Here is a 26,846-nt window from a genome sequence, read left to right on the forward strand (position 1 = left end):
TCGACTTGGTCACCCTTTTAATTATTTTTCCATCGACCCGCTTTGCGCTGTAACCTGACATGCAGGTCAGTGCTGCCGCTACTGCTGCTGGAGGCTTATATCCCAGATATAGAGCAGTGCCCCCCACACACACACACAAATAAACACAAATCACTAAAACACACATGCACGTTTGTACAGAAATGACAGCGCTAATGTATGTACATGTATAATGGTACACAGTTTGATGTTACACATACCTGAAGAACCTCTTTGTGTCTCCCAGGATGGACCATGGAGACAGAGGGATGGGGGTGTCACACCTTCGCTATGAGGAGGAGGAGGGTGAGTGTGTATCATTCACATTGCTGGTACATCTATCTATCTTATAAAGCATCCCTCCGTTAATAGAAACAGGAAATTAAGTCATTTCACCCACTTTGTCTTTTGATATCATCATGAGACCAATGATGGATCACACTACGTTATGATTTGTCTCTTTGTTCTTTAGTTCTTCGGAGAGTTTGCATGGGTGACTGATGTTAATAAGCCGCAAATGTGCAAGATTAAAATTGAGTTTTTTTTTGTATTGTGAGGCATTGGGGAGTTGTATATACATACACACACACAAACATCCAATATTGTTTTGTGCCTCCCTGTTGTTTAGTTATTCCACCTGGAGTTGAGTGTGAAATTACTTTTACAGCGATGTGTTAATTGGTAGCTGGCGATCAAAGTCACATCATCCAGGTTTGTGTCGTAAAAAGGGGATTAGAAAAGCTGAGCCACAAAACTCTGGGATTTTGAATGGATTAGATTGGCCTAATTTACTCTAACACTGCGCTGGCTAATTATTGCATGCTCTCATTAGGTAATCTGCTAGTGTTACTGGCTGCCACACAACTGTTTCATCAAGCATCCATATAAATGACTTGTTTTATAAAAATTTAAGCATGATGGTAACTGGCCTTCTGGTATGGGCACACATTGGCATTTGTGCAATCATTTGAACTGCATGATCAGGGGTCCATGCAGGTTTACATTACCTTCAAGGAACCTTACGCATTTGTCCACAGACCATCAGTCCATCTACATTGGCGTCCCTGTGCCACAAGGATATCGGCGCAAACGCAGACGAAGGCGCTCCAGTCGAGAGGCCTCCGACATGGACAGGGACAGACGCTACAGTCACCACAGACACCGTGAGCATGACCGCTACAGAGACATAGACATGGAGGAAGGACTCATGGATTCAACTGAGCAGAGTCTCCAAGACATCAACCGCACAAGTAAGTCAGCAGAGAGAGAGCAAAAGGGTGTTTAAGGACTGTATCCTGTCACTCTGATTGGTTTGTCAATCAGCAACCTCTCTTAGGGAGCCTCAGGGGCCCAAGCAGATTTAGCTGTTTTTCACTCCTGTCACATTGGAATAATAAAAAAATGAATGGATGGAAGTAGAATTTCTTCATTATGGATTTGTACTAGAATCAGTATGTAAAAATTCTTTCAAAGTGCTGGTATGTGTTCCTGATCTTGGAAAAAATGAAGGCTTATATATTTCATCTCTTGACTGTTGGCCAAGGAGTCAATCATAAGAGGAGAGTTTTTCATCTTTTGGGATGAAACATCATGAATTTGAGCTTAGATTTAGTTTTTCAGACAGAACTATATCACACAAGGTGCATTCAAGAACCATTGGAAAGTTCATAGATTGTGTAACTATGGTGATTCTAAATACGAAAGCATTCATTTCAAGCCTGTTGTTTACATCTGCCTATTTAAGGTGTTTTCCTAAGGGTGGCCTTTTAATAAGGACCCTTGGTCAGGTTCCTTTGGTGGCAAGTTGTAATGCACAGTGTTCCTCATTTGCAACAGTTTTCTGTCTAGTAGAGTGTGACAGAAAATGGTAAAAATCTGTAGTATAGATGCAGTGGAACATCAATATGGTTATCCAAGAAATGGAGGAAATGCTTGGAAGAAGTTTCCCTATACGTTTAAACAAAGCAATTGTAAACATAATTGAAACCTAGAAAGAAAGAAAAACAAAACACTTTTAAATGGAAATCCATAACCAGTCTCCTGTGTGTCAGTGCACAGATTGTATTGGAAACATGATCAACCTTTAGTGTCAGAAAAACATGCTTTTTGTTATCTGTGTCTTCCAAAACCTGCTGGAAGTCCGCTTTCATGTCTGCCAGTTGCACCTTTCATCATGTTGTAGTGTGTATATTGTGTATTTTTTTAAAGTAGCTCCAGCAAAGGGTTGATGTATGTGACACATTTTCGGGCACACAGCTGCCACGTTGGCTTTTACATCAAATAGATATAAAAAAAAAGAAGAAGAAGCTTTTTGTTATGCTTTTGATTTGATTTTCCATCCAGCAGTTTTAACAGTGAACAGCAGGAGTCTGACACAGAGCCCGACTGTGTGTAGCTTCACCTCCAGGTTGGAGTAATGAGTTGCCTGGCAGAACGCTGCTGCTTTTGGCTTTCAAAGACTTCGACTGGGAAGATTTCCACTTTACTAAATCAATGTGGTGGACTGTACACACACATCGATGCAGCCATCTAAAAATGTTTTATTTCAGTGGAACATTTAGGTTGCCATGGTTACAGACCCAAAAACAGTGTCAAGTTCCATGTTTGCATCCCATTCAGAGAAATGTGAGTAAAAAGACATAGCATACATGACACTTCGGTTAGTAGCTAGTCAATAAAGTGATTCAACAGTATTGATCACTCACCCACTATACAGTAATTACAGTCCATAGGTTAGCAGCACTAACATCGCCCTGGAAAATCATTCATGAACCCGTGTCCAATGTAACCTCCATAGCAAACAGCAAGACAAAGAAATGCACTGCAGGATTAAGCAACTATAATCAGGCAGCACAGTGTGATGTATGGTCTGCAATCATTACTCATTATTAGAGCAAACTTTAGAAGACTTTAGAAAAATTATTAGAGCTGAAATCACTTCATATATATATGTGTATATATATATATATATATATATATATATATAGAGAGAGAGAGAGAGAGAGAGAGAGAGAGACTATAACACATTTAGAAAATGTCAAATTATGCTTTTATTCCATCAAGTGTCTCCAGCGGCTGAGCGGCTACGCTATATCCTGAGTGAAGATGATGACATGCCCACACCAACGCTCTTCACCGAGATGGACACTCTGCAGCGAGAAGGGGATGAGCTGGAGTGGAAGGAGTCTGCCAGGTGGATTACTGCACTCACACACACACACACACACACACACACACACACACATTTTTTTCTATTTAATCACATCATACTTTCAAACCAGGAAGTCCAGACCAAGAACAGTGTAAATAAATCTAATGTTTGCACACTCATATTAGGGTCTTAGGTTAAAGCAAAGTCTGTCTCAGACCTGGCAATAAAAAGAAAATTGAAAAGTGATAAGGAGCAAACTTTAGGGGAAGTGCTGTGGCCAAGGACACATCATTAACCTCACAGTTAGTGGTCAAGCTGTCTACCACATGAGCACATCCACCCATAAACAGGCTGAACTGAAAGGTTCATCATCTTTGTTTTCTCAGGTGGGTGAAGTTCGAGGAGAAGGTGGAGGAGGGAGGAGAGAGGTGGAGTAAACCCCACGTGTCGACGCTGTCGCTGCACAGTCTTTTTGAACTCAGGACATGTCTCCAGTCCGGGACAGTGCTGCTGGACCTGGAAGGCTACTCACTGCCTCAGATAGTTGGTAAGTTGTTTCCTATACAACTACACTAATGTGTCTTGTTGGCTCTACTTGTCTATATTAATCAGTTGCGTTAAATGTTGATCTGAAAAGGCCAATAATAAAATTACAATCTTAGACACACACACCATTTTAATGACACACCTGTGCCTGCTAATATACAGCTAGCCGAGGCTAATTATTTCACAAGCTTCGGCTGTGTTTGACTGCAGTTCCTAAATGTGCAAACCTGGAAAAACAATGTAGGAACAATTTCTTTTCAATATGTAAGTAGCCTTATATGTTGTTCACAGTTGTTTCTGTTTATTTTTCATTCAAGTTTAGTGCTAACATAGCCTTTTTGAACTTAAATTAAGTAGCAGCTAACAGAGCAGCTCATTAGCTAACCTAGCTACTCTGGCAGCTGTGCTACATTAGGCTAAAGCTTTTAAGCTAAACTACTGTAGCCTATCAATTTTACTGCTTCATAAGTGTCTCTATACATAACAACCTCTTTATTGACACTTCTTCGTTGTACACCGCCCAAAGCTACAGCAACATATGGAGTGGTCAGTTAATCAATTTGACTATCAATAGTAAAAGAATCAATGGCTATAGTTAACCACATTGTTTCCTAGTTTGTTGAAAGATGAACTGCTGGTAAGTGAAGCTAGCTGCTTTTATGTGTATATACATTTATGTGCCTAATTCCTACTAGTTTTATTCCACAATTTTAAAATAAAGGCAATAAATCTGCATACAGGTCACAGGAAAACGAGTCAGATTTTTAATTCTATTGTATTTTCGGATGTTTTATTACATTCAAACCGTGTGTACAGAAAAGTGGAGGTATATCTAACCTTCTACACTCACTGTGTATGAGCACAGTCTGGTGCTCTTCAACAGCATCTCTGGAAATCAACCGCAGTTCTTCATGCTGAAAACTGAACAATGCACTAGTGTCTGACAATATCACAGAGCCATAGCCATGGACTTTTGCTGCAAAGACTGTAATCCACACACAATACAGCAACAGTATTAGAGTTTCCAGCTTGGGATGCCATGAAATATAAATGTCGTCTTCTTTCAGATGACATTATTGAAAGACAGATAGAGGAAGGCATGATATCCCCAGAGCTCAGAGAGAAGATCAGTTTTGTCCTGCTGAGGAAACATCGACACCAGACCAAGAAGCCAATTCACCGCTCGCTAGCCGACATCGGCAAATCCAGCTCCTCCACCAGTGAGTACCTTGACCTGTTCTGCAAAATTGTCCCATCACTCCGTATGAATAATGCATTCATTCCATCTGAGATGATAGATAACCAACCTACTGCTCTGACAAAATAATTATCACATCACCTATCAGTGTGTTTCTTTCCTTAGCTCTGTCATTTCCATGATTAATATTACTACATACATTGTTGGGCAGTGTTAATTGTGACATGCCATCACAGGAAATAAAATGTCTTTTCCGTGTCAATGACTGGTCTGTTCACGTCTGACATGCAGTGTAATTTGGTAACAGAGAAATCTGCATATATATATATATTTAACTCACTTGCTAAATGGATGAGCGCTTCCCTGCAGTCAACAAGCCTCATATCCTCCACAGGGGATGTATTAATGTTTGATGAGTTAATTACCACTGTAGCATTTCCACATCTCATCAGGGCAGGGCACATAGTGCTCAATAAATCATAAAGCATCCACCTCCACCCACTTTTTTGCTGTTTGTGTCTCTTTCATTCTTTCTATGTTTCTTCATTTTTTTATTTGTCTTCCTTGCTCAGCTCGGAATGTCGGACCCCGAGGTGGAGCAGCTCCAGGAGGGGTGGCCAACTTTAACCGATCCACAGAGGACCTCAGAATGAAACAGCAGTCAGCCAACTATGGCCGTCTACGTGAGTGAAGTCATGGATTATTTGTTTTGAAGTGTTGTTTTTTTAAGTCTTTTTAGTGTTGTTAGGCCTAAAAGCCCACAATAAATCAACCTACAATTATAAACTCCAGCTGATGCCCAGCAGCTTTCACAGATACTCCTTGAGCACTTGTTCTATAGACACATCCATCCACCCATCATCTTTTGTCCTGCAGTGCAGGGTCATGGGGGACTGGAGCCTATCTCAGCTATCTACGGGTGAGAGGTAGGGTACACCCTGGACAGGTCACCAATTCATCACAGGGCAACATACATAAACACCCATTCACACTCACACCTACAGGCAATTTAGAGTCAGTAGACACATATTCAATCTAAAAATCATGAAGATGGAGGGAATAACGGCAGTTTGGATGGTGCTTATTAGCATTGACTTACTTGTTTAATGAGACCAAGGGTAATTTCTTAAATCCTCTCTCTTAAAGCATATAACATGTTTTTCCACAGACTCATAACACATAACACACATCGCAATAAAAAATATTGCTTTTGATCTTCTCTGTGCTTCCCCCACCTTCTACTGTAATAAAACCAAGCAGCTTGCATTAAAACGATGGATTTCACATTTTTCAAGTGTCCATTTAGAAGTATTACTTCTTCATACCAAATCATAGGCTGTGCTACATGTCACATGGATGGTGAAACAAGGAATAGTTGTACAAAAAATGTTAAAAATAGAAATCTACAAACATAAATGAGTCAGTACATCAGCCAGCGCAGTTATTTCTGCCTGTATATGGTCAGTTTTTGTTGACACTTTATTGAAGTATGAGTTTATTAGTGAGATTAGTCAGCAGAATAGTAGACACCATGAAAGGAATGCAGTCCAGTTCCATGCCCTAATGCTAAAATGCACAAACATCAGCACGTCATGGGCAGCGGCTGATAACGATATCTGAATGGCTCAAAATGAATCGATGAGTTGATGTAGACTAATATCTGCAAATAAAAAGTGACATCATCAAGTCACGTTTTAAGTATCCAGATGTAAACTTAACCCTACTTTTTATTATTTCAACCATGCACTTTTGAATGAGAAGAGAAGCCCAATATATCAGGCAAAACCCCACCTTATACATATCAACCATACACGTTTAAATTAGGTGAATATATATATATAGATATATACGGTATATATGTTGCTAGAATGTGATTGAAATGAGCACCTTTATTTCAAAGGTCTGAGCATTGTGGGTGTTGCAGAAAGCTGTATTACATTAGACTGTGCAATAAAGTGTAACAATGTCAGAGCTTCAGTGATTTTTATATTGGTGAAGTTTTTTACTGTTTTCACTCCCAGGTCACGCTCAGAGTAGGAGTATGAATGATATTGCAGATACTCCAAGTACAGACCAGGTGAGTTATTGTTATCCCTACAAGTGACCATCTTAACCATACTTGCATATTATTGCCATGTATTGATTGGGTTAAACAATCGGTTTGTACTCTGTTGGTTTTATCAGTCAGAGTGTTTATTATGACTGACTTCCTGTTCCTGACAGCAGAATGTCTTTTTATCTGTGTGGAAGCGCTTTCTGTAGCGGTTACTCATTTTTTTTTTAGTTTGTTGTTTTCTATTACTGGGGAGATTACCTATCATGTCTCAGTAGGGCGTTGTGTTGAATTGATGTTTCTCTAGAGTGGCAAGAACCTTTGTTACAATAGTTGTCAATCCTTTATTGCAATTGCTTCTGAAGGTGACAGCTACTGATAGAGGAAGTGTGCGTACACATAACTCATTACTGGAACCAATGAAATAATGTGGTTTAATCCCAGTGACACATGCTTGCTTGCATGCTATTGTTGCTTGGATTAGGCTACTGGGCTCTGACACACAGGTCAGGATTAAGTGTCATTCACTGGGAGGACTAATGTATAAAAAATAAATGAATGAGGATTTGTTTGAGTATGTGATGTGAGGTGTGAACTGTTTTTTTTGTTGAGGACGAGTACTGGCTGTCCAGTTCCAAGTGCCCCAGTTATGAGTGGTTGGCTGGATGTTCAAATTGTATTTACAGACCTACAGTAGGTCACATGTGACAATGGACAAATGATAGTTTGTTACTGAGTGTGTATTTGTGTGTGTGCCACATTGTCTGTGTCAATATTGAGCTGGCACTGGGGAAAACATGGATCTCACTGTCCTGTCCGCGTGCTGTGCCCTCACATGTAGCCACAGATTTGGGCTATGGGTTATTGACAAGCCTCTCCGTTATTGAGTGTTATTGTGCTTGGGTCCAATTTCCTGCCACACCTTTACACGCAATTGGACAGGTCAGGCTGGATTTCCATCTTTCTGTCAGTCACAGCCAACATTAGTTTTGCCTGTCTGTTTTTGAAGGTTATATACTCACAAAACAACAAAGGGTTGTTATCTTGCAAATGTTTACTGATATAATGATGCCCTCCCAGACTAATCTGCCACATTTAAAGAGGCTGTTGGTAACAAATGATGAGACGAGGAAACGTTAATGATCCCTGTAGGGAGATCCGGTCTGATCTGCAGCAGCAAATAGTGACAGAATAAACACATGTAGGGCTGCCAGTAACTGCAGTCAGTTTATCTATAAAACTGCCAAGAGCTTAAGGTGACTTATAAAAGTTCCCATTTTGTTTTTCCTGTCACATTAGCTTACAAAAAAAAAAAGACAAATGATGATAGTAAATGGGAAATTGTCTTAGCTCTTCGAGACAAAAGCAAACAGGAAAAACATAAAATATGAACACATCAAGAGCTGTGGAACATCTGCCAAGAACAGCATAAACTCCTCACCATGTCTCTTTGTCTCTCCAGCTGAAAAATAAATTCATGAAGAAGATCCCCAGAGATGCAGAGGCATCTAACGTCTTAGTGGGTGAGGTCGATTTCCTCAACAAACCCTTTGTTGCCTTTGTCCGTCTGGCTCAAGCTACAACTCTGGGAGGTCTGACAGAGGTCCCCGTTCCCACCAGGTAAAGTGACCCACAATATCTCACGCCTTCACAGCAGACATCTGCCTTCCCAGCACATACCGCCTGTTTGTTTCACCTCTGTACAGATTCCTGTTTATTCTTTTGGGACCCCAAGGAAAGGCCAAGTCATACAATGAGATCGGCCGAGCCATAGCAACCCTAATGGTGGATGATGTAAGTGTCTGTCATTGTGTATTAACAATGCTTCCACAACACATCTTTATTAGACTGACTGTCACAGTGTGCCTGTGCGGAGAGACATAGATCTGTGTTGAGATCTGTGTTTGTGGTTTGCATTGTATGTATATTAGTGTAATCCACAGGTATACTGAGGTTTGTATTTTAATTATATGTGGAAGTGATGCAAATTGTTGAGCATCGGTGAGGAGTAGGGTTTTTTTGGGATGCTGAGTTGCCCATGGTTTCTCTACCAAGCATGTTAGCCTCTCTCCTTAATGCAGTTTTAGTTGTTTCTTGCATCACTCAGCACAAAGCCAAATGTAGTATTTTAACAGTGGATGCACGTAAAGATGGAGTATGCTATTATTATTAAAACACTGACCGTAGGCTCCTGGTTAATAATAATAAAGATGACCCCTATTATAATCTGGCATCGTAAGTGGAGTTAAAGACACAGTGACTACAATAGGACCAGTGTGGCACTATGTTTAACTTTTCCAGGTGTTACAGACATGAATACTGACAAGCTCTTTCCCCATGTTTTTATTAGCACCTGCAGATGGTTGTTAGCAAGTTTGGTTGGTGGCTGTATTTAGGAAGAAAATAGTTCCTATGTAAAGCTCGAAAAGTAATATATTTGATTAAATAATATTGTAATATGTATCTTTTAGCAGTTTGAACACCACAGACTAAATCTAGTTTACTTCAATGATGTCAGATTGAAGGCAGAAATCTCCAAAATGAACCAAAGGATACATAAGCAGCACAACAGGCTACAGGAAAAATATGAATAATTGATTTGGGGGAAAACTGTTCCTTTAAGTAACCCCTCATGGCTAATGTAGACATACTGTTTATTGTTGTGCTGTCTTGAGTATATGCTAATGATTTTACTTAATGACAAAATGTGCATCGTGTTTATGCCCACACAGAGTTTGGCTCAATGGATTGTAAACAATTTCAGTAGTTTAATCTACTTTGAATCACACAGTCTGCTCTGACAGCCAATAAAAATCCCAATGCATTTACTTAGCTGGATTAAAGTCTAAAAAATCTAGAACATCAGAAAATCCAGTTTGTAGTGAAGCAAGAGCAAACAAAAATCAATAGGGGTTTCAGAGACCACTTGGGAATGTATTTCTTTCTTGTCCAGACTGCTTCCTTCTATTTAAGATGTAGCTTTAAATTTATATGTGTTTTTGGTCCTAATGACCTGTGCTCTTTGCATTTAGTAATGATCGAAACAATGACCAAGTCATTGTCAATTAGAGTCAGACATTGGACTTTTCTTTCTATTCTATCTGCACACTACTGTGTGTGTTTCCAGGATTAGTTTCTGATTGGCAGTTAAAATCCAGCTGGGTTTAGATGGCAATATAGCTTCCACAATTAATGTTTCTCCAGAGAAAGACGGTGGTTAAATCCTAGCTATTAGCAGTACATACTGATCACTATCACCGTCATACAACCAAAAGAAAGGGGAAAATCCTCTCTTTTATCTCTCTCTCTCTCTCTTAGCTCTTCAGCGATGTAGCATACAAAGCCAGAGATCGGGAGGACCTCATTGCAGGCATAGATGAGTTTTTGGATGAAGTAATTGTGCTTCCACCTGGAGAATGGGATCCCAAAATCCGGATTGAGCCACCGAAAAAGGTCCCCTCGGCTGACAAAAGGTTGGAGGTTTACCAACCATATCAGTAATGCATCTAAAGCTGAAAAAGTAGCTGTGGGACAATAGGAAATATGCTTACAGCAAAACATTTATGAATGAAGTGAAAGGCTTCATATTTACATCTGTGGCATTGTGTGTTTGTTTTTTTTCTGCAGGAAGTCAGTGTTTTCCTTAAATGAGCTGGGCCAGATGAATGGTACAGCCGGAGGAGGAGGAGGGGGAGGCCTGGCTGAAGACGAAGAGATGCCAGCTCAGCATGAGCTTGGAGAAGAGCTGGCATTCACCGGCCGGTAGGTAATCCAGGCCACATGGCAAACTGCTGAGAGGTTTGGATCACACACAACCAGACTCTGGCATATGGAGAGGAGATCTGAATATAAATTACCGTAATCACAATTTGGCAAAGTGGGGAAATTATTTGGGTGCACATTCAACTCCCCAAAAGATGTGACATTCCCTAATGAGCACTTTAGCCACAGATACGCAGATTAAACTTCAGTCAACTGGGCAGTGATGGACTACCAGCTTCAGCTCTGCCTAAAACAACAGAGGAAAAAAAAACAAATGTTTCACTTTTGTTTTAGAGCAAATAACAGGACAGGAATTGTTGTCCTGCTTTTATGCAGTTATCTAGCTCCAGTGTTTAATTGTCAAAGCCAAAACACAGTGCAGAGTTAGCTTTTAAAAGCTGTAGAAGCTAGCCTTAGAATTGGCACACTGACCTTTTCTACCTCCATGTGTGTAGATTTCACTTAACTATCTACCCCTAGTTAAGAAGAAGTAGTGCTGTATGTGTCATGTTGAGAAGTGTAGCGTGTGGTGTATCCTAACCACTGCATTTGTGTGCAACAGCTTCTGTGGTGGTCTGTACCTGGACATAAAGCGGAAATTGCCATGGTTGCCTAGTGATTTCTATGAGGGGTTCCACATTCAGTCCATCTCTGCTGTGCTCTTTATCTACTTGGGCTGCATCACTAACGCTATCACATTCGGTGGCCTCCTGGGAGACGCTACTGACAACTACCAGGTAACACAGAAGGCACAACTCAGAAACTAGAAGGTACATTTATATCTGCTGCTACATGCAAGATGGCTATGTGTGTCACAGATGGTTGCAGGAAGTATATCTGAATATCTATTGAAGCCAAGTGACGTTCACATTTACAGGGAACCAAATATAAACACTGGCAAGTAGCAGCTCTAGATTAAAATCAGCTGGTGTCAGCTCAGGAAGTCCAGCTATAATTTGTATGTCATATTTATCAAGTTAGGTTAGATATATTGTCAAACATAAACTATTTGTCATACAAGCGGCACTCTTTTCCTCTATTTAATTTAGTTTGTCCAGATTCTGATAATTTACTGGCAGCATGTCATTTTTCTTAGTGTGTGAGAAATTATCCACTTTTTTAACAATGATGCTATTGGTTCATGTATGTGTTCATTCATAATTAATGTCTTGTGGCTGGACTGTCTTTGTATATAAGACTCAGGGTCTGCTGGACTGTGAGGTCATTGTTTTTTTTTTTTAAATCAAACTAGGTCTCCCTTTTTCTTCCTGTCCATCAATGCCTTTACACCACTGCAAACATGCACGCACACACATGCACACACTTACACAGCTTTACGGGAATAATTTCAGGTAAGTGCTTTGACTGGTGTTGATTCACTCTTGTCCCCGTCAAGCTGAAATACAACATCTTGACCCGCTGTTTAATGTCAAAGGCATTCCAACACAGCAGCCACCCCTGTCCTCTCTCTCACACACACATACACACACTATCTTCTCTTCCTCTTCTTTTCGTCCCTTACCTGATTTGCTGACTTAATTTGAGACATTTTCAGCTGCATTTTTTTTCCAGCTTGGTCTGATTCTCAACTTTTGTCTTTGTCTCCCCCCCTCTAACAGGGTGTGATGGAGAGTTTCCTGGGTACAGCCCTGGCTGGCACTGTCTTCTGTCTGTTTGGAGGGCAGCCCCTCATCATCCTTAGCTCCACCGGGCCCATCCTCATCTTTGAAAAGCTCCTCTTTGAGTTCTGCAAGTATGTATGTTCCAGCAGTACATAGTGGGAATACTGAGCGGTGCTGTAGGAAGCCTGATGAATGATATGGTTATGTGATGATCTGCCATTCTCCTACTAAAGTAGCTTTTACTTAGTGCTCTGGCTTCTTATTATCAGTGGGTGAAGGCCTTTTAAATATGCTAAAACATAATTTCTATTTGATCATAAATTTAAACTTTAACCCATTAATGTGATAACAACCAAACACACTTTTATCAGACAACATTCACACAAACAGGAATTATTTAATTTAAGTTCTGGCCTTGAAACGTCTAGTGTTTTACTGTGTATTGATAACTAACAATAGAACATTCAAATGTTAAAGCAGTCTGCTGTATACTATATTTACATTTACTCTGTTGCCAACAATTTTTGAAGATTTATTAAATAACAGCTGGTTAAAAACACACAGTAATCACATACTGTCTATGTGTAAGGTAAAGAATAACAAAGGATGGTTGAAAACACATTAATAAACAGGATAGGTTTGGATTGAGTACATTTGATTGTTTCGTCTTGGAGGTAATTTAGTCATCAATTGCCTTCATCAGTGCATTCACCACGCTTCTCTAACCTCTCCTTTCCAAAGGAACAATAGCATAGATTACATGGAGCTGCGACTGTGGATCGGCATCCACTCCTGCCTGCAGTGTTTCATCCTCGTAGCGACAGATGCCAGTTACATCATCAAATACATGACGCGCTTTACAGAGGAGGGCTTCTCAAGCCTCATCTCCTTCATCTTTATCTCCGACGCCATCAAGAAGATGGTGGGCTCCTTCAAATATTACCCCATCAACACCGATTTCAAGCCCGACTACGTTACCGCCTTCAAGTGCGAATGCCTGGCCCCAGACCCGAGTGAGTTCACCCCTTGGCTCAGGGAGGGGGATTTTATAAAAGGCCTTTTAGGATCTTATTACACTGCTATCACAGACACACTAAGAGAAGGGAGTAGACTACGTTCACTCTTTATTTGTGAATGCTAAGTTGACGTTTCATGTCTCATTCAGACTTCCTAGCATTGGTCCTACTGTTAGGCTTGACTGTTGTTTTAATATCAGGCCTAAAGAAATACTGCAAGAGATAATATATTCTATGTGGTTAAGGGGTTGATGAAAGGGATGTTATGTACTTCTGCACCCCAGTGAGGATTTGGCAACCTTTAAAACAAAATGATGACGACGTCTGCATATATTCCCAGGACACCAAGCAAACATGACGAACCCACACAATAGGATGATGAAGGGTGTTTATTTTATTTGATTCTAGTTTAGATATGAATTATAACCTTTCTTAAGGCCTTTAAGTTTTCAATACAATGTACATATGATTTACAAATCAGTGGCGGAGTTCACAAAACAAGTCAGTCATCACCCAGATGTGTCAGATTACAATTGTACCCTAATACCTCAAATACACCAATTATCTGTAACAGCCATTGGGCAGATATGTGATGGTAAATAACTTTCTCCATGATGTTTGAATTAGAGTCTTTATTATACTTGTGCACAGATGCTCATTATTGTGTTTACATTCTTGAGACTGGCAGTGATTTGCAGTCATTTCTGTAGACATTGATTTCTGTGACTGATTTGTCTCTTGTTTGCTTTCATCATGCACAAACAATTTGGCTGTGGTTTCTTGCAAGTGAGTAGCTCTTCGTTTGTCTGCATGGGCCTGGCAGTGATCTCTGCGATGTCCAGTAGCTGTATACTCATCAGGTTTTGCATTTCTCTTTCTCTCCCTTTTGTGGTTCTCCTCACCCCATCATTCTCTCATTGCCTCCCTCATTCATAAACAGTGGCTGTACTGATCTTCAATGGTTTAGTTCCAATACCAGATAACAGCTCTAGTGTCTCTGGGGTAAGTGTTTGTTTTCATTCAATTTTCCCTTTTTTTCATATGTTTACAGGGGTTATGTTTCACCTGCAAAATGATTTACAAGAGTTGTTTTGAGCCCAAATGACAACAATGTGGGAAACAAGCAAAATGGTTTGTTTACAGCTAAGCCAGGTATCAGCTCTGTCTGACACATAAGTCTGTTTGCTGTCCTCTTTCTCTCCTTTGTTTCTCACTATCCATCCGTCAACCTGTCACTCCCCTTCGTGGAATCTAACTCGTATCAATCTGTGCGGACGATTTTCTCTGTCCGTGTCAAAACACTTCACTATTCTTCGTCCTCTCCTGTCTCCCCACCACTGCCAACACCACCCCAGTTGAATGTGACAGCTCTGGACTGGAGCCAGCTGAGCAAGAAGGAGTGTGTGAAGTATGGAGGCTCTCTGGTGGGAAAGACCTGCAAGTACGTCCCTGATCTGGCCCTCATGTCCTTCATCCTCTTCTTTGGCACCTATTCCATGACTGTCTCTCTCAAGAAGTTCAAGTTCAGCCGCTACTTCCCCACAAAGGTGACACATTTTTCCAGATACAAAGATTATCAAACAAATCCAGCCATGACTCAACTGTTTTCTATATTTATGGGTCTTCTAACAGAACTTGTCTGTGCTGTATGTTCTGCAAAGAAATATTAATGTTTCTCATTCTCATGTTTTATTTCTCTGCTTCTGGCACAGCTGAGGAAACTCATCAGCGACTTCTCTATCTTCATGTCCATCATGACGTTTGTTGGACTGGATATGTTGATCGGGCTCAAAACTCCCAAGCTAATTGTCCCAACAGAATTTAAGGTACAAGACGTTGTCAAACTAAGTTTTGTTACTAATTACTATGCTTTCAGAGCTAAACAGGCATTTTGGATAACTGTCTGCAGGGTTCTCAACTACTACTACTAGATTGTAGCATGTTGCATATACTACATATTTAACTAATGAGCTTTATTCATTAATTGGGGGATTGTTTTATTGAGCTGTAGTGTTAGTTTGGTAAACTGATGTCAACAGTCTAAACTGTTCTTACGGTTTCTTGTAGTTCATCCCAATGGATTTAAGAAACCTACTTTCATACATTCACAAGAGTTAGATGAGAGATTTAGCCTTATGGCTTGCCTAACGGTTGAAAGCAGCTGGTGAAAACAGTTAGCATGGCTTCTATCTTCTGTAAAGCTTGAGCAGGTGTTTTACACAAAATGATAAATCATGCCATGTGAGTCTCTATAATAAAATATTTACCAATATATTAAACAATTATACTAAAAAATGTCTTTTTATTATGTTTATAAACTCACATTTGTCTCCCACTAGCCAACTCGGCCAGGACGTGGGTGGCTGGTGATGCCTTTTGGTAAGAACCCATGGTGGGTGTATGTGGCCAGCTTTGTCCCTGCCCTCCTCGTCACAATCCTCATCTTTATGGACCAGCAGATCAGCGCTGTCATCGTTAACCGCAAAGAGAACAAACTCAAGGTAGGTGTGGTGGTCCTATATACTTATAAACAGTGAGTCACATTTATGCATGATGCAGACCTCTTATAACAATACTATATGGTATTATGTTGCCCCTCATGAAATATTGCACTAAATCGAATGTATAGATAATCCAAAGCATTCAGACAGCAACAAATCAAAACCATTTGTGTCTGGTGTCCCCTGTAGAAAGGCTGTGGCTACCACCTGGATCTGTTCTGGGTAGGTGTCCTGATGGCCGCCTGCTCCTTTCTGGGCCTGCCCTGGTATGTCGCTGCCACCGTCATCTCCATCGCCCACATTGACTCTCTGAAGATGGAGAGTGAATCCAGTGCTCCTGGAGAGCAGCCGCAGTTCCTCGGAGTCAGGTTGGTCCACAGTAAAAAACAAAAAGTGTGACTTTGGGAGAATTCCCTTTCAAGATGTGACAGCGTCTGTCACAGCATGAGAGAAACACGTCAACTTCTTCATAGATAAAATAAAGAAAAGCTTTGTGAAATTGACTTGACACTCTCTTCATCAATGTCAAACAGAGAGCAAAGAGTGACGGGCATTTTGGTGTTTGTTCTTACTGGAGTCTCCATCTTCCTGGCACCAGTACTAAAGGTATGAAGTACACAATGGATGTGAAGACATTAGAAATGTTATTTGCTATAAAAAATAAATATATTTTTAATTAGCACCCCCACTTTTTTTCTTCATCTTAGTCACATTTTGCATGCCCCATATCTCTTTGGTCTAATCAGCTCAACAATTGCTACACAATTCAGCCAGTTCTAACAGCTTGAGTGGTTTACAAAGAAACTTAGAATCAAACACTACTGACACAGTAACCAACTATTAACCACTGGCAAACTACTGAATGTCATGTGAATTATTACTCAACATCTTACTCTGCCTTTACTCCTGGTGGAAGCTAGCTGATTCCATTTTGATGCTGAGCAATAATCCAACCACAAGTTGGCTTAGCTAAGATAAGATAAGATAAGATAAAACTTTATTAATCCCGAAGGAAATTCTTGTGCCAGAGGTATCAAGTTGCATTACCTGCAGTTAAGTACAGAGTATCAGAGTATAAGTGTCACTATAATCCAAAAATAAGAGTACAGTACGCAGTATGAGCACAATATATGATACATGGATACAATATGGAGATGTAAGGTGTTAAGTAAGCATAAATATAGACAAGTGGAGGGAATGACAGTGATGCCTGACATGATTATCTAGCGCTTCTCCCTACAGAAAGGGGAGGAGTTATACAGTCTGATGGCCACTGGCAGGAAGGACCTCCTGTGGCGTTCTGTGCTAGCTCCCTAGATTGTAGCATGTTGCATATATGATACTACATATTTAATTAATGAGCTTTATTCATTAATTGGATGATTGTTTTATTGAGCTGTAGTGTTAGTTTGGTAAACTGATGTCAACATACCTAACTGTTCTTACGGTTTCTTGTAGTACATCCCCATGCCTGTGCTGTACGGTGTCTTCCTCTACATGGGTGTAGCTTCCCTCAATGGAATCCAGGTATGCTGTATGCCAGCTGTTGAAACTCTATAATAAACTGAGATAATGTGGCTGGCTATCTTACTTAATGCTTCTCTGACAACAGATGGGAGGTGGGTTATTTAATGTTGCCAAGCAATCAAACAACATTTAAAAACTTGAGAATTGCTAAAAGCTTTTAAACGTTGCATTGAGTAGTATTAGATTGTGGGATAAGCAGATACTCTACTGTGTGTGTGTCAGTCTCTGGTGACCAGGTGTCTAATTACAATAACTACATTGGAGGAACGGTTTTACAGATGTGTTTTTAGAAACATAGAGGTGGTGCTCCTCAGTAACTTTCCTCCAACACACAAATCTAACCTATATAAGTTATTATTATATGAATTAGTCATTCATATCACAGGTCTGCATGTGATAACCGGATGCTCTTCTCCCCCGTGTCTCACTGTCCTCCACAGTTCTGGGACAGGATTAAGTTGTATATGATGCCAGCCAAGCACCAGCCTGACTTCTCCTACCTCCGCCATGTTCCTCTGAGAAGGGTACACCTCTTCACTCTGATCCAGATTATATGTCTGGCTGTGCTCTGGATCCTCAAGTCCACCTTCTTGGCCATCGTATTCCCTGTTATGGTAAATATTAGAAAATGTATTTTGAACACAACACAGAAAAATGTCAGCAGAAACAAATGCTAATAAAGTTTAGCTTTGAGCAGATCATTTCTGCTAGAACAAAGTATCCCCTCCACATATATAATATATACAAACAGCAGTGACATTATCTGTATAAGAACTGATTGTAGAGAAACATGATGGAGGTTTAATGAGTAAATATGAACAGATGTAGTGGTCTGGTAGCACTGTATATAGCAGTGATTCATGTTAATGTCATCTACAAATGTCATCCAGCTATATCATATTCGGAGCATCGGAGAATGTTAATGAGAGCTACAGCAGAGCCTGTGTGTCAGTGTAACTCTGTATCCAACCACAGATCCTGGGTTTGATGGTGGTGCGAAAGATGCTGGACATGGTCTTTTCCCAGCATGACTTGGCCTGGATGGACGATCTCCTGCCTGAAAAAGAGAAGAAGAAGAAGGATGACGACAAGAAGAAAGGGAAAGAGAAAGACAAGGAGAAGAAGAAGGCCAAACCAGACGCCAGCGAGGAAGAGGTGAGAAACTCAAGCTTCTGCTGCCCCCTGCAGGACTGACATGATCATGACAGACGCATCTGATGATCCGTATGTTTTGTATGTGTGTGTTTTTGCAGGACAAGTACCATCGTTACTCCAACCACTCTCCCAGCTCCGAATCAGACTTGGATCGCAGGTACTGTGTTCTCAAACTGCACATCCCCTACAAAGATCTTGCCTATCCTGATGTGGCAGAGTCTCAGTGGGGCGCTTACTGCCAGTCTCCTGCCACACACAGAGCTTTTTAACTCACACAGATACATGCATGGGAAAATGTATATAGACACAAGTAATGTACACAGAATATGGTCAATTCACAAGAATTACAAAAATAGCACAGTGTCTTCCTTACTGTTAGTGGTGCCTAATTGTAGTAATTTAATAATTGTGAAGTACTTTTAAATTAGATATTCAGCTTTTCGTTTGGTTTATAATAAATAGTTGATTCAGGCTGTGCAGGTTTAGATTGTTAATATAACACAAACAAATTCTGAAGATTAAGAAATTATTATTGAAGTTATTCTGTCCAGCATTCAGAAATGTATCATTCTGTAGTAAGACATGTTGTGTAAAGGTTCAGACTTCATTGCTCCATCAAGGAAACAACACGCAGGGACTCTGAGCCCCCAGCAGGCACAGAAATAAAAACACTAGTAGAAAGTAGTAGTAGCCAGAGTAGAAAATGGCTGGCTCAGTACCCCACAATAATTGAAAGACACTTTATATACAGTCAGATGAGTATGTCCCATTAGAGTGGCAGTCGGTTGTCTAGATTGCAAACTTCATTTTCTCTGTCCTGATTTTTGCCTCCCAAATACAACCAACGTGAGCTGTATTTCATCTAAGAGACAAAACAAGAAGGAGTAGGTGTTTCATGTGCTAACCAATTCAAATTTAACAAACTTGATATGCCCCAGGGAGCAATTAGACACAGTGACAACAGCAGTAGCAGCGGACAGACAACAGGTAGTAGAGCTGTGCCACGTTGAATTAAATAAGTAGAGTAAAATAAAAATAAAGAGAAGATCTAGGTAGAAAAAGTGTAAAAAGTCAGCCCGCTCCAATGGCCAAATAAAACCACTAGAGGTAAGTCAGATTATGTTTTTGTAATTCATCAACTGAGCACAGCAAACCCTGACTTTTGCCAGCTAGACTCAGTAGTAGCCTAGGATTAGACCATATAAGCTGAATGTTTTTGCACTGCATGATATTTTCCTCCCACGGACACCAAACTATTAAATAGGCTGTGTATTAATATATTATTATATTACAGACCCTATCAATTATCAAGTACCATTATTTACGCATAGTCCATGTTTGTGCTCCTTGCCATGCACTTTAAGGCAATGCAGATCATTGTAATGTGATGAGCGGTGTAATGCTGCTGCTGCTCTTACTGTGTCTCGGTGTGTGCTACAGATTGTAAATCTTCATCAAAGTGTGTGTGAGAAACTAGTCTTTAAACATTCTGGAAAGCAGTGGATGTGAGGTGAAGGGTGAAGTAATGCATGCTGGGTAGGAAGTCACTGACCAGGATTTTTTGCAGTCAATAGGATTGAACTAGATAAACAAAATGTTATATGTGTTCTTTGAAGCCTCCCCTATACCTAGAACATGTAGAGACTCATGGCAGGATAATATTCCATGTACAGCAAACATCGTTTTGGTTGTTTCTTTTTTTCCTTGTGCTGAATCTGTTCATCAGTCACACCTGCATGTGAAATCTGTTCCTGGCTTTCTGCTCTTTGGCCTTCTCTCTCCTGGAGCCACAGCAGTTTCAGTGCTGCTATAGTGGTGGCTGTACTGCAGCTTTTTGCATTTACACTTTTGTGGAAAATTCATATTTTCAAAATCTCCTATCCTGTCTGCATTGCTTTGAAAGAGGCATGGTTTGGAAGTGACAGTGATTGCAATTTAAAGTAGATGATTCTCTTCTATTCAAAAATAGATGCATTGATCACCAAACCTCATTTGTCAAATCATTTTACATGTATTGTCAAAAAAATAGAAAAAAACACAACTACATTTTTGTGATGTGTCAAATGCCGTTATTATAAAATCCCTTTTATTACTCGTTAACCCTTTCATTGTTCTGTCAAAGCTCTACCACACCATTTCTTTTTCTTACTGTAAAGACAAACCCTGTCTTTGTGCTAAAGGTTAGACTTGATCTCTACTTTGGTGCCTCGCTTGCAAAAAGCCACAAACTGATTCCCTGTGTCCACCTCTGGTCTTACTGCCGAGGCATCACTGCTACAGGCAACCACTATAGGTTAATTTTTTCTACCTATCACTGACATGAGCAGCTGTAGTTCTTGCCTGAAGTCAGGATGACTGGTAGCCGAGCTCCTCCGCCCTCTCCCCGTAGCCCCTTGCTGTCTATGGGTGTGGGTGTGTATGGTAACTGGAGCTTGCCCTTCCTCAGCATCACCCTCCACTTGAAGATCTCCTGCCCATCCTCTCCAGCTATGCCCATGGGCCGAGGGATGGCCTGCCCTGTGCCCCAGGTCAAGATTGAGATGGAGTCGGACTATGACTCAGACATCGACCACCATCGGCCACGGGACATGAGCAGTGAGACCACGTTGTAAAACTGAGACATGATAGCAATTTATTGAAGGAACAATGCACAACACAGTGTGCTGAATGCAGCCAGTGCTGACCCACAGACAATATATGGTGGCACAGAGTGAGCTGTGTGCATACCGACACCTAAACTCAGACTCAGATGGGACTGATGTGGTCCATGCTTTTGGAGAAGTTTAAAAGCATCTGCTTTTACACTGGTGACTATAAAATTATTTATTTACTTGAATAATGTAAAGGAAAAGAGAAAATATTTATCTGTATAAAGATATATATTGTGAAAATGTATCTACCTATACATTGATATTGTACTATTACTGTAATTACACTAAATCCAAGCAATACCAAGTACAATTTCCATTCATTGTGTAATTTCACATCCGAATGTGTGTACAGTTTGAGGCAGGAACAAAATAACTATTTTAGCAATTCTAATGGTTTACTAAGGGTGCAAAGTACACTGTGCAAAGCCATGCCTTTTGATGTATGTTAGCCATTGCATATTTGTGTTTTGTTGTGCGTCGGTACATGCTACTGTGTGCATCTGGTCCCACACATCCTTTTCCCTGTTTCCCTCCAGTTCAACACTTCATATTGGCACACTACCAAAAAGAAACAACCAAAAGGCCCTGATGTTCTAATGCTTATGAAAAGTATTTATTTTGGAAGGTGTAATGTGCATATTTGTGTTTTTATTTTTTGTTTTAACCATGACACTACATACATAAGGCAATAGTGAAAAAACACAAAAGATAATCATTATTTGACAGACTCTGTAATTAAACTTCCATTATTCCAAACTTTGACTGAGTTATGTTTGTTCTGATGTGTTTTTTGACCTTATTACATGATCAGGTAAGCATTAAAAAATACTAGTATAAACAATACAGGAATACAGTCTATATTTATCATTACAAATAATTACCTCATGCAGTCTTTAATATAAAGCAGCTGGCTGAATCATGTCAGCACACATGAAGTGTTCTCTGAGTGTTTAGTGAACCCATCAGCGAAACCCTCTCCTTCCACCAGCACAGGCCTCCTGTTGCACATGGGGCACAGTTTGTTACGTTCCTGTGAGGCACGCATCCAAATAATGAGGTTCCAACGTTGGCCAGAGGAGATGGGCAGGGCTCCATGCATGTGTTGGCCCCTGTGTAAGAGGCCTTCGCTCACTCTGTGTTCTACCTCAGAGCACTCTGTGTCACTAACCGGCACCTAAGGGAGGCAACACAAACATCACCTTCAGAATTAGAACACCCCTTGCTAATGGTAACTACAGCAGTAGAGTGTGGCACCACCTGTCTCATGTCTCCAAAGTAAAGGTTGCCCTCAGTAAACTCCTTCCCCAGGGAGACATTAAGGGTGACCTCTGCGTTGTCGTAATGGTAGCTCAGGTCCAGGTCTTCATTTATGTCATATTTGACTGCAAAGGCTTTGTGGCTGTCCAGACAGTGACCCCCACAGTCCGGAAAGAGCAGGGAGGTGAGGGGGTGCAAGAACTGTTCACAGAATGGCGTCATAAAGCCCTCATCAAATCCCAGCTCATTGAGGAGGATCTGGCAAAATTAGAATATTATTAATTAAATGGCTTGTAGATGGAACATATACATTTTAAGCTGGATGACTGGTGAACAACCACACTGCAATCAGTTTTTAAAGATGTGCAGTATACTGTGTGAATGTTAGTAACACTTCATCTTCCTCACATGGCTACCACCATGACTGTATATGAACACTGTTCATACTGCGGACCAAGGCCCCATCAAAAGTTGCACAATAAAGATGAAGTATGGATGGGTTAAATGACAGAGCTGATTTGGGTTTCAGCTAATTCATTACCCCATAGTTGTTCATGGTGTTGGGGCGTCCTTTGGGGGCTGAAGACTGCTCAAAATGCTCCAGCTCCTCCACCAGTTCCTCACAGAAGCTCCTTTCAAAAACAGGAAAGCGGTACACTCTCGGAGCTTAAAGAGAGTGAATTACACATGAGACTATGGTGCCACAGCCACAACAGGCAGACACACAACATATGCCCACAATACTGAGTAAAGTGTTTTTCACAGGATTATAAGTCTTCAGAAACAACATTCACAGAAAGGCTTACCTGCCTCCTCCAACAAGTCTAAGAGACTCTCCTCACTGGTGTTGGCACCTCGACAGTATTTAATGATCTGCTTGAGCTCTGGGGCAAGGTAGGACTCCTGAGGGGTGGTGGAGTGCAGATGCATTTCAGTGAGGTGTGAATAAAACATTGTTAATGACACCATTAGCACTATCTGACCTGCAGATGGTAAACATGAGGATGCAGAGGCTGGTACGTGTCTTTGATGACAGCAGCTCTTTCAGCAGATGTCACACCCAGACGCTTTCGTCTGTCTACTTCCTGTGAAATCTGAAGTCAGATAATTAAGGTCAGTTGTCACAATTATGAAAAAAACACAATTTATACTGTAGTGTGAAGATGTTTGTATTTATAGAAAGCGTAGAATTTCTCAGTGTAAATGAAGACCATAACTTTACTCGTTCTGCTTCAATCTGCTTGCACACAGACCACTTTCAGCCCACATGTGATGTCCAAAACATAATATAATCTGGGAAGTCAAAACTGTACTTATTTCCAGTATGTAAATACTTAAGTGGCTTTCCAAATTGATGACAATACCAGATGTGTCCTTCAGCCAATTTGAGTTTGACACTTGCACTCAGCAGATACGCTGCTAGCATCTGCAAATAAGTGTGTGTGTTCAGCAGCTCATTCAATAACTGCAGCTAATTTGTAATGTCAAATTGTACGCGTACATATTATTAACATAACATATATTACTGCCTGGAGGCTAATTACAGTATATATTCTATGTTATGTATTTTTTCGTTCCTTGAAAAATCTAAAGTTCAAATATGTGCACAATGGTACCTGCACTACCAAATCTGTGGTATTGGTATCTCCCATTGACATCAATGAATCTGTAGTTAATCAGCTAATTCCTGATGCATTGTCCATTCAAACGCCAATGACACCCACTTACTGTGTACTGTTGGGGGGTTACCATCTGAAGCTTTCTGCTCTATGTTGGGGTGTTTTTCAGAGTTATGAGTAGTATAACACCAGATTTACTGCACTGTACATACTGTAATTTCTGTACCCTAACCTATAACCCAACCATTAGGCTAGGCTATAACCAACCATTAGGCTAGGCGACTGGCTAGGCTAATATCAAGACATATTGACATTAGCCTATTTTCTACTCTTAAAACCAGAATGTCTACTGTGAACTAAACTACACACACACACGATACTTTCTTACCTTCTTTAGCACATCGTCAAACTGTTGATCCGTGACGCAGCCGAGCCTCTTTAGCAGCTGCGCAGCAACAATTAGCACAATTATTACACACGTATCAGATAGAAAGCGGCCATGACGAGTCCAGATGTTACTTTTTTAATATACAAATGTAATTGATAGTGTATCTACTCACTGCCTGGTAGTCCAGTCTAAACTGCTGCTCGGACACAAAGCGAACATGGAGCTTGTAGTCCTCCAGGAAAATGTTATCACTCGTGAAGCAGTTGCAGACATAAAACTGAGGCTTCGTTTGTGCCTCGGTTGTCATTACTAAAAGGAATTACTCAAATATCACGTACAGGAAAACATTTACACCGAGACCGTCAAACGTCATCTTTCAGGATCCACAACAAACGACACTTCCGGTAGGTGGCCCTCCAAAGTAAAAGCTTCAAAACTAATACAGTCAGGTGGTTTGATTAATCAGAAATGGAGGAAGAAAAAAACTTCCACTATTCTTAAAACTAGTATAAAGTTAAAGACTGGGTCCCGCTGCATCACTCGGGCTGCACCGCGGCGTCTGTTCACAGGCGCGATCCCGCTACTGAGCGGCGCGGGGGCTTTGACCTGCTCCGTTTCCGACCTGGGCCGGTGCACCCCTCCTTAGACGACCTGGTGGTCCCGGGCTCCCCCGTGATCACCATATCGATGCCGAACTTAGCGGGACACCCGATCGACACAGTCCGCCGCGGCTCAGGGTTCCCGAGCTCATTCGATCCTCCAGCCTCAGCCTCCCGGGAGCTTGGATTACAGGCGCGCGCCACCGCACCCGGCGGAGACGCTCCTCAGTCACAGAGGTTTTGGAGTTTGTAAACGTGACGTCATCAAGCAGTACACACATCAGTACATACATCTCCTCTAGATGCTGCTGCAGTCTGATGGTCCAATTAACTATATCGAAAAGTTGGATCTGAACACATTCTGAAATATAGTTTATTAGGTCAACTTAATTTACACAGCAGAAGCCTCTGATTGTTTCCAGTTTATCTACATTAAGCATAAGTTATTAAATAATTAACAATTATTAGTGCCAAACTGTGAATCCAACAGATGACTCCTGTACTGTGGTTTTTATCGCCTGTAACCCATGTTGGACGCGAGGGGGCAGCATTGCATAATGCAATTATCTCTCCGTCGTATACAGCCTATGGTTAAATCAGGTCTAACCAGCTACACGTGTGTGGGTGCACATGGCTGTTAAGATGCAACAGTCACCTCCGACTACATGAGGTCATTGAAAGTAACCCCGGTTATGAAGCAATAATAAGATAAATGTAGTAGAGTCAACAGTCTTTTAGAACCTGAGTTAAAGACTTAAACTGTCATTTGGGATTGAAAAAACAATCTGTAATCATCACGATGAACTAAGAGGTGAGTGACTAAATAGCAATAAATGCTGTGTAATGGTAGGCTGTCTGGCAGCAGAGCCAGTGAGTGGGCTCAGAGAAGGACGGCTGAGGCTCCATGATTCAGCGATGAGGCAGAGCATCAGCAGATGGCAGCTTCACAGCTAACCTGCAACACTCTCCACAAACTCCACCGGGCTGCAGACAGACACACAGACACAGCAATGAGAGGACTGATACTGCAGTGTTTGCCTTTTTATTTCAACATCTGATCAAACCCTTTCAAAGACAATCTGTATCATTAACTGTTTTTAGTAGAGTTCAGTGCATCCTGGGTATTGAAGTTTTATTACTGCTTTAGCATAAGGGAACCAACAGCCCCCCCCCCCCCCCCACACACACACACACTCACACACTGATGAATTATATTTATTAATTTAATACAACATACAACACATCCATCCACGTGTGTTGGATTTATTTAGGAGTGATGTTGTGTTTGCATTACTTTCCTTAAAGAACAGTCTGGATGTTTACTGCAGTGAAACATTGTGTTGGTATTAAAGGAAAATGACAGCAAATCAGCAGCTGTGTTGTTGTGGCTCTCCACAGCGTGTCTGTTATTTGTGTAGCGTGTCTTCCAGTCTATTCATTTACCCACAGTGCCTGAGTGGGTGTTGATGCTCTGGGCCAGCACTCAGCATTGTTCAAAAACACTCCCACCTCTGTGCTGTGCTGTATATCCAGATACTTCTGATCAGCACAAACAGGCCTGACTGTGGTTCATTTCATACACTCATCATTGTACAGCAGTGTTTTGATGGTTGGTACACATGCAGGCCCACTGCAGCCTGAAGGGCCCCTGAAAGGGTTCATGTTAGTTTAAATATAATGACCCAAATAAATAAACAATGCTATAATTCTGCTATAAAAGTCAAAAGAAGGCAGCATTAGGGTCAGTCTGTCCTCCTGACATCATCATACACTTTCCCTGCCT

The 26,846-nt window shown here is 40.9% G+C and overlaps 2 protein-coding genes across 3 annotated transcripts; one reads left to right on the plus strand and one right to left on the minus strand.

Moving 5' to 3' along the window:
- The first annotated feature begins 266 nt into the window (after window positions 1-266).
- slc4a5a (solute carrier family 4 member 5a) lies at window positions 267-21,161 on the plus strand. 2 transcript variants are annotated; one of them, XM_028413260.1, is made up of 25 exons: window positions 267-324; window positions 1,056-1,268; window positions 3,082-3,211; window positions 3,556-3,716; window positions 4,783-4,935; window positions 5,486-5,596; window positions 6,935-6,990; window positions 8,429-8,586; window positions 8,673-8,760; window positions 10,285-10,439; window positions 10,594-10,728; window positions 11,291-11,465; window positions 12,348-12,481; window positions 13,092-13,363; window positions 14,334-14,368; window positions 14,722-14,913; window positions 15,079-15,192; window positions 15,706-15,867; window positions 16,057-16,235; window positions 16,401-16,473; window positions 17,326-17,394; window positions 17,835-18,008; window positions 18,370-18,549; window positions 18,648-18,706; window positions 20,996-21,161. In XM_028413260.1, the coding sequence occupies exons 1-25, from the start codon at window positions 267-269 to the stop codon at window positions 21,159-21,161; spliced, it is 3,402 nt and encodes a 1,133-aa protein (XP_028269061.1). The 2 variants fall into 2 exon arrangements, with proteins under 2 accessions (XP_028269061.1, XP_028269062.1); XM_028413261.1 differs by having other exon boundaries at window positions 14,346-14,368.
- Window positions 21,162-21,731: 570 nt separating this feature from the next.
- ogfod2 (2-oxoglutarate and iron-dependent oxygenase domain containing 2) lies at window positions 21,732-24,866 on the minus strand. Its single transcript, XM_028414462.1, has 7 exons — window positions 24,637-24,866; window positions 24,465-24,521; window positions 23,441-23,551; window positions 23,264-23,360; window positions 22,999-23,123; window positions 22,458-22,715; window positions 21,732-22,374 (listed from the first exon to the last, which is right to left on the minus strand). The coding sequence occupies exons 1-7, from the start codon at window positions 24,769-24,771 to the stop codon at window positions 22,117-22,119; spliced, it is 1,041 nt and encodes a 346-aa protein (XP_028270263.1). The 5' UTR covers window positions 24,772-24,866; the 3' UTR covers window positions 21,732-22,116.
- Window positions 24,867-26,846: the final 1,980 nt, after the last annotated feature.

Source organism: Parambassis ranga, chromosome 9 (genome assembly GCF_900634625.1).
Source record: "Parambassis ranga chromosome 9, fParRan2.1, whole genome shotgun sequence".
In the NCBI taxonomy this organism is placed as follows: domain Eukaryota; kingdom Metazoa; phylum Chordata; class Actinopteri; family Ambassidae; genus Parambassis; species Parambassis ranga.